The sequence below is a fragment of the Corticium candelabrum genome, chromosome 16 (assembly GCF_963422355.1).
Source record: "Corticium candelabrum chromosome 16, ooCorCand1.1, whole genome shotgun sequence".
Lineage (NCBI taxonomy): Eukaryota > Metazoa > Porifera > Homoscleromorpha > Homosclerophorida > Plakinidae > Corticium > Corticium candelabrum.
This window is the reverse complement of record NC_085100.1, coordinates 3284989-3293593: the sequence shown is the minus strand read 5'-3', so window position 1 is coordinate 3293593 and position 8605 is coordinate 3284989. Positions and strand designations below refer to the sequence as shown.

The 8605-nt window shown below is 48.1% G+C and overlaps 1 protein-coding gene across 1 annotated transcript; it reads right to left on the bottom strand.

Moving 5' to 3' along the window:
• Positions 1 to 402: 402 nt before the first annotated feature.
• Positions 403 to 8597, bottom strand: LOC134192017 (uncharacterized). Its single transcript, XM_062660686.1, has 14 exons — positions 7962 to 8597; positions 7234 to 7603; positions 7030 to 7160; positions 6834 to 6966; positions 6182 to 6776; positions 6040 to 6113; positions 5892 to 5979; positions 5718 to 5832; positions 3881 to 5663; positions 2992 to 3826; positions 2599 to 2923; positions 2272 to 2527; positions 1424 to 2212; positions 403 to 1368 (listed from the first exon to the last, which is right to left on the bottom strand). The coding sequence occupies exons 1-14, from the start codon at positions 8417 to 8419 to the stop codon at positions 634 to 636; spliced, it is 6687 nt and encodes a 2228-aa protein (XP_062516670.1). The 5' UTR covers positions 8420 to 8597; the 3' UTR covers positions 403 to 633.
• Between the last annotated feature and the right edge of the window lie 8 nt (positions 8598 to 8605).

Sequence of the window (8605 nt, the reverse complement as noted above, 5' to 3'; positions counted from 1 at the left end):
TGGTCATGGTCTCAGTGTCAATGTGTATTTGAAATGTATGATTATGCAAGTGAGCATTTGTAAAGACTTACACAGGTGAAGCATTCAGAGGGACGAAAGTTTAAAAGAGCCACAACCTCTGTTGGGTTCTGCTGCTCTTGACATTCTTACACACAGACCGACTGTACTGCAGTAGTTTGATTGCTCTGATATAGTGGCTGCTTGAATTCCATGCGCAGGAGTTGACAAACGCACATTTAAACACATGCGTTTCAGGGGGAAAAACCAAACTCTAAAGGTGAGAAACCAAACTCTAAAGGTGAGAAACCAAACTCTAAAGGTGAGAAGAGAGTTAATATAGCAATTTAGACTGTTCACCTGTCTTCAGCTGCGGCGATTGTACACAGTACAGTACCCGTAATTACGGAAATGTGTTTCATTTATTAGCTCATCTGTTTACTTCTTATTAGCTGAATTATATATGTATACGTCACTACGCCTGTCGGAAGTACAAGCTGCTTCACTAGTGAACTAGACACAGCTACTACCGTATATATAAAACAGCTACTAGAGTATATAAACAATTCAATCTGCGTCCGAATAGCATCACGTAAGAAACAGAAATAGAATAATAGAATACGAAATGCACTTATATTATTGTGTGTTGGCTTTTTTTACAAGCATACGTACAGGACCTTGCGGCAGCGACTTGAGAACAGCAACAGCTTCTTCCCGCGTCAACGTAGAAAAGTCTCGTCCATTCACCTCTAGGATCTGATCCCTGGGTGACAGCCGTTCACTCTTAGCGGCTGCACCACCGGGAAATACTGACTTCACAAGAATTGGCAAGTCACCCTTCGATGACCCACAACCTCCAACCACACTGAAGCCTAATCCAGACGGGCCTTTTACAAGTTCAACGGCCTTTAGGTTAGAAGCGGGACCGGCCTTGCCATGAATGCCCGATACCGTGGATCCGATTGATGATCCTGACCCTGTCCTGCGGTGACCGCGCCTTTTCAGAGTGCCTCCTTTTTCTTGTCCAGCGACAGACGCCGTCTCTGACTGGTCGACTACTGATCCAAGCTCAGACGGTGTAAACTCGCTACCCGGCATTTCTCCAAGAGACAAGAACATTCCTGTTCGCTGCTCGGAGGTCGAGGTCGATCGTTTTGGAACACTCACTTTTCTTGCTTTCAGTTTGGCTGTCTGGGCTTGCTTTCTTCGAGCAACAATCAATGTGATTTCGTCGGGACTCTTTTTGAGTATATCAGATGACTGCTGTCGGGTCTGCCCACCAAAACTGTTTCCATTGACTGATATCAAACGGTCACCGACACGTAGCATTCCATCTCGTGCAGCAGCACCGTCGGCGACCACTTTCTTGACCTACAACACAACAAGATTACAACAATCAGATGTGATAGAGAAAGTGTGCCCGTACCAAGACCGCATTGATATCAGTGTCGCTACCGCCGGCTAGCATGATACCCAGCGGTCCTCCTTGCTTCGACAGCTTTATTGTAAGTAGTTCTTCATCCTCCTTCGCTTCGTCGTAATCACTTTTTACTTGGTTGTCTGTCTGGTCAACAAGAGAGCTCGCTCCCTCTTTCACTTCGTCCGGTACCGGCGCGCTCACCATAGATTCAGACACTATTCCATTGACTGAATCGACACGAGGAGCAACATCTTCCATTGGCTTTAGTGGAGAATCAAGAGGAGGAGGATAGTTGGGTAAGACTGGCGCGTCAGTTGGCTTGAAATTTTCTGATGTACTGTCGGGAGGGGGTGACGTAGGGGACGTCGGCAAAGAGTGGAGATGTGGAAACTCCTCGGGCGGTGGAGAAAACGTAGTAAATGCAAGGTTTTCGCTCGAAGCGGAGTCGGACATTGGCAAATCTGGTGACGCCACAGAAACAGAAACGAACTGAGGTTGACGAGATGCATCATCATCAGCAATAGCTGCCTGAGAGGCACCTGTGTCTTTCTTTTGTCGGGAAACTACAACGTCAAATAAAGGTGGCGTCTGTCTGAGTATGTTGAGAGCAGCAGCGTTCGTGATACCGACTAAACACTCGTCATTGACCATCAATATTTGATCCCCGACCCTCAAATTCCCACACTGAGCCGCTGGAGATCCAGGTGATATGGACTTGATATAAATACAGGAGAGAGGTGTGTCACTACCACCCTCTATAGTCAAGCCAAGGATACTGCTGCCTTTCTTTAACACCTAATGACAGTTATACATACAATTTCGTGGTCACCTAAATGCACAAGGCTGTACCATACCTTCACTGTAATAATTCCTTCGTCTTGCTGCGATGATTGCTCTTCAGTCGACTGTGTAACCTGTGAAGGAGTTTCTGTCTGTGGTGCACTGGTTTTGCTCTCTGTTGATTGAGCATCTCTATCCAACATGTGAGACCGTGACTGAGCCACGATGGAAACCGAACCCTTTTGAACTGTTTTTAAGATCCGCTCTGCTTTGCTCAGAGGTAAGCCAGACAACTCCCGGCCGTTGACTGACAAAATCTTGTCCCCAACTCTAAAACGTCATGCAACATTCAATGTCAACAATACTACACCATTTATTTGATTTACTCGACATTGACTTACCTCAGGTTTCCGTCATTACCTATTGCAGTATTTGGGGCAATGCTTTTTATAATTATGCATCCACTGGAGTCAGCAGCAAGGGTAGCTCCTAAGCCAAATAGTCCTTTCTCAAGACGAACCTCAAACGGCAGTACTTCTGAACGTTGCACTCGTAGGGTACCAAAGGTGTGGACATTTGGTTGATCATCTGAAACATTTTGGTTTGCCACTTCATCCGCTTGACTAGAGGCCGAAGCAATTGCTTTGTCTGACTCTATCAGATTCTCTTCCGGAGAAGGAAAATGCGTCATTGGAATTGGTGATACAGTAACGTCACCAGCTGTAACTGAACAATACAAAACATGTTAGTTGACGCCACAGATTGCTGTACACACTCTGAGTATGCTTTTTCACCTTCACTGGCCAGCTTGCTATCTCTTGATCCACGCTTGAGCAGATCACTCAAATCCTTCGTCATTTTTCGTGTTCTTGGCGTTCGAATAATTCCACTACCATCGTCCTGATCGACATCTTCCCTCAACCCCAGCCTCAATCTGGTAACAGATGAGCTCCTCGCGGGAACAATAGTGATTGAAGATCGACGTTCTCTTGTTGGTGATGCATCGGGAGAATTTGACCTTATGGATGCAGCAGATACAGAGTTGATAGACGCACTCGATAGTCGACCTGATCCTCGAGAACCAAGTTTGATGGCCTTCAGGGATGATGCAGACGGTCCTCGTCTTGCCATACTGGGATCCAGTCTACGTTTGACTATGGACAACTTCTCTGCTTCAGTAACATTAGGCGGGGGCCTAACTTGACGTGGTGGTGTAACAGGTGGACTATCATCAGGTGGAGCTGGGGGAGAGAATAGCGGTGGTCTATCCTTTCTTTGTGATGGAAGAGTGGGGTGAACAGAGACTATTGATGTCACGTCTCTGTTCAACTCAGGAAACTGCACATTATCAGATAAAGGTGGAGAGGAAACCGGTAATAACGCGTGCTCTGATGGTGAAATACTTTCATTTAAACGCTGATTCGCTGTCTGTCCCTGTTTGTCAAGAATAGGGTCCCTACAGTCACGGAGAACACAAATTTCACACTCGCCTGTCGCATCCTTCATTGCCTTCAGCACTTCGTGGTAATGTAAATGCTTCAGATCTTGTCCACAAACGGAAATGAGCCTGTCACCAAGCTTTAATCTCTCATCTTTCCCAGCAACACCAGCAGGATTGATGCGACGGACCTGTTACAAAGAAAAATCATTCTGTCACGCCTCAAAAGCAAACGGTTTCTATACCTGATGAAATCCAGAAGTTGATCCAGAGCTAGCTTCAAGATTCAAACCGAAAAACGCTCTTGGTTTCTTTTCCAGCACAACTTTTAGAAGGGCAAATCCAGGGTAACCAGCTTCTTTCCCTGCCTCTTGCGTTAGACTATTTATAGACCACCAGTCCTCTCCAGGTAACGGTTTCTGCACCAGAGCAGCTGGCTTCCATCCAGAGTCGCTCTCAAGTGGAGGTGGCTGGACAGGAATAGGTGGTGGTGATGATGATGACGATGATGATGCAATTAGTGGCGACTGTAAGGCATCTGTGTGTTTCACTGGCAAAATTTGATTACTCGGGTAAACTCTATGTCGAGAAGGTTTCTCTCTGTTCCAGACATTCTGTGTCACCATCCCAGTCTCCATTACTTTCTTCACAGCTTCCTTGTCGGGGTGAACAAACATCTGATCAACGGCGGCGACGGCTTTGGATAGAGCAGAACTCATGCTGTTCAAGCTACCAGACGATTGAGTAAGAGGAGCGATGTGAGCTTTTCCCAGTTGAACCGATTGTGGCACATCTACGCCTCTACTTCCACCAGATTCATCTGTATCGATGGCTCGACCAACCAGTAATTCCACCCTCTGAGGTGTGGTTTTCAAAACTGTAATTACCTCAGGATTGCTCAGGCCTTTGAGTGACTGACCATTTACTGCTATGAGTTCATCACCAACTCGAATACCACCAGGAACATCAGCAGCTCCTCCTTTGACAACTCCGGTGACTAACACACGTTTAATGTTAGTGCCTTCCCCGCCAACTATCGTGAGTCCCATTCCTCCTTGAGGAGGTTTCGTAATCACGACTTTCTCGGGTGGTCCAACAAGACCAGATCTTGCATTGTGTAGTCTTGTCATTGCCTGAAAAGAATCACTACCGGGTGCCTGGCTCTCGAGTCTTTGTTTCATAGCAGCATGGAGAGCATTTATAGACTGTTGACTGGATACTTCAACAAATGGGCTGTTGCTACGACTAGACGAGCGTCCTCCCGGTTCCACAGATGTCGCCCGGCTTCCGTTATCTTGTGTACCAGCTCTGATGCTTCTTGCTGCACTAGAGTCCACCTGAGATTGTTGCCCAACTTTTGCCAACAAGTCAGACATGTCGGATAAGAAGGAAGGAGACTGGGAACCGGACGTCCTCGTAAACAGAGGAGACGGTGATCGAATTTCTTCCAACGGAGAAACACATTGTTCACGCGAGTTATCCACCTGACTGGTTTGAACCCCAGCACTACCAGTGACCACTATCTGTTCATCAGTAAATTCTTCTGACTTTATGAGATCCAATTCGTTATCTGATTCACTAGCAGGAAGTTTCTCAGTCACCATTTGCTCTATCTCCTCTAACGAAGCAGTTTTCATCAGACTCGATACCTCTTCTGAAGGACTCGGTGATGTAGTCCCAACCAGAGGAGACAACCTGTGACTAGCATTTTCATTTTTCTCTGTTGTTTTCAATTTTGGCTTCCGCAGGTTCTCATTGCTTCCTTTCCCCAAACTACCGATTCTCTTCATGGCGTTCCTTCCTGCAGCTTTGATGCGAGCGAGGGATGGTGATCGAGAAGCTTTCTCTTGAGCACTGCTAATCTCGAGTGCGCGCTCTAATTCTGCCTCACCAAAAGCAGGATTGCTATATCGATGTACAGTGATGTGAACAGGACCAGGGCTTAGTGAACTGAATGCCTCATATGCTTCATCTAGAGGCCGATGTTGAAGGTTGACTCCATTCACTTCAAGTATTTGGTCTCCTCGTCTACCAAACAAAACACAATCAGAAATGAAAATTCTCAAAACCAGCCATACGTACATAACTGCACCACTACTGGCTGCAACAGAATTGTCGCTAAGGTAGGAGACATATATGCCATGTTTGTCGGCAGCACTAACTCCAGCTATCCCAATGCCCAGACCAGAGTCGGGTGCTACAAAGGAAAATAATGAATTCATTCATTGAAGTTGTGCAAACCTCAAATTCTCTCACGTTTCTCCAAGGTAAAACGTATTTCTTGTTTGCTCGGCTCAACTAGTCGGCTCTGGACTACCAACTTGACCACACCCTTTTTCAAATTCTTACAAAATACAAACATAAAGATGAAATAATTTGCCAAAAAGAGTAAACAAACGAGTACCTTGAACAGATCGGTTGCTTTCTTCTGGGTAAACCCTTGCAAGGAAACTCCATTGACTTCTAGGATTTCATCACCTGTTGTCCATTCATTAGGTCAAATTTTCAGTCAGATAGTTCTAATTAACAAGAAGGGGCAAAGTCACCTTCTTTGAGACGCCCATCAGTAAGCGCAGCCCCTCGTGCTTGAATGGATTTCACATAGATACCGAGATCTCCTTTTGAAGAACCCGTTCCACCACATATCGTGAATCCCAGACCTCGGTCAGGACCGCTACCCTTTACCAACACAATTTGCTTTGAAGGAGGTGCAGGACCGCTTGTCTTCACTCTCGGACCTGGTGACTTGCCAGATCGAGCAACAGAAACATTGCCAGCCTTGAGGGAACGATTATCACTTGCAGACGGATGAGACACAGCTTCAGCCTCAGTTTTTGTCGTCGGCAAAGACGTAAGAGACGACGAATTTATAGGAGACATCATCAACGCTGTAGTATGACTTTGACTACTACCAGTTCTCCCACCACTATCGGTCTCATCTAGCAGCTCAACTTGCCCGGGTGAGACCGCAGACAGAGACGTTCCAACAGTACTTGATGTTCCACTCGCACTTGAAAGTGGCGACATCAATTCTGGTAACTCATCGATTCGTCCAGTTAGTGATGCAGATGACGAAGCTGTCGACAGCAGCCGAACAGAATTGAGGCTCTTAGACGAAGTCCGAATGCTGGACGTCGACGCCTAGCAAACACACTGTGGGTGACATATCAGAAATAACAACAAAACCTACAGCCATACTTCAGACGAAACGACCAGTTGCAGAACGCTCGACGTCTTCTTCAATAGTTCGACGACTTCATCGTGAGCCTTCTGAATGAGACTGTAGCCATTGATCACAAGCAGCTCGTCTCCAACCTTCAAGCGCCCATCTCTACACAACAAGTTCCCACTTTAATAAAACACCCACCATCTCTCCCATACATCTCATCCTAACCTGTCAGCAGCACCTCCCTTCTCGATGCTCTTTACAAATATCCCCTCCCTTGCAGACCCCTTGCCACCCGCAATGACAACACCAAGACCACCTCTTCCCTTAGTAAGATGCATCTTGCGTACTTGCCTCCTCTAGACACAAAAAACACAAATCATTGATATTAATTAAAACACTGAATGACAGAATCGGATAACAGTCATTTACCCTCAGAGCCACCTTGGAACCCAACGCCGTCTCAGAGGTGCTGCTTCTCGCAATAGCCGCCGCCGCCTCGGCCGTTCCAGACACGACACTCTGCTCGAGACCTCGTCGTCCGCCCAACGACGGTGCGAACAAGTCATCCTCGTGAAGCGACGTCCTCGACTGCGTCGGACTTGGTGTCTTCTCTCCGGGCGCGACTCCGACCGGCGCGATTCTCTGTCCCGACGCCCTACGGATCCTTCCTCCCTTCCCCGATGCTCCACGACTCAACCTGCGTGTCTCAGCCGTGGCCCACGACCCGTTGCTGCTCTCGCACGGTTTTGCTACCGACAGCAGCACGTTTCCCGACCGCAACGCACTGTCGAGCAACCACCTGCAATAACAAACGACATCAATATCGGCCACTGGAGCACGACTAGCCTCGCGTACCGTGCGCGCGATAAAGGTCTGGCTACGCGAGTCTGCAGCATGTATGCAGTACAGTACGGCTCTGGTAATGTACAGAGCCATGTAGTTACTAATCTGGTAGCCAGACTACTAGCGCTGCCATGCCGTCTGGTAAATAAATTTATTCACATTTGACTTTTGTCAGCCAGGCGCTATAAAAAGTTTAATGACCATTTGGTCACGTGATTTGATCCGGGAATTCATGTACAACACCGCAATGTCAACACAGAATCGCATCCCTACGCATTCGACCACGCCCATCGACACGCCCACCGAATTCTTACCTCGCTCTCTCTACAGTCGCTTTCGAGAGATATCTCCCGTTGATTGCCACCAATTGCTCACCGACCTGTAGCCGCTCGTCTCGATCCGCCAAACTTCCCGGATCGACGTAACTCACGTACACCGAACCGAACGCATTGCTGCGTGGGCGTAAACCGTTCGAGCTCGTCGTCGGCGCACCGCCCAAATGCACACCAAACGGTCGCTCGCTGCTCAGATTCTTAAAGTCGACGATGCGCACGTCCGTCGTCTGTCCGAGCAACGCCGTCTCTCTCACCGATCGCAGCCGACGGGCTCGCACGCCGCGATCCTGTGCGGCCGGTAGGAGGTGCTCGAGGTAGCTCTCGAGCATCTCGATCGCACGGCTCACCTCGAGAGCCTGCTCCTCTCCGCGAGCCGTCGAACGAAACTCACGCAGCAACAGCAGCGACCTCTCGGCGTCTTGACGTCGCAGCGGCATGTTTCTTGCGTGAAATCTATCACTCGCTGTCGAGCGTCGACGCCTGTAACGCCTCCCGGCTGGTGGCACCTTCGTCGACGCAGTAAATTCGAGAAAGGCGGCCAAGACGTGATAGGAAGACCTGACGAGGTCGCTCGTCGAGAGCTCTTGAAGTTAGAACGAGGAACGTCACACTGGGTTACCGAT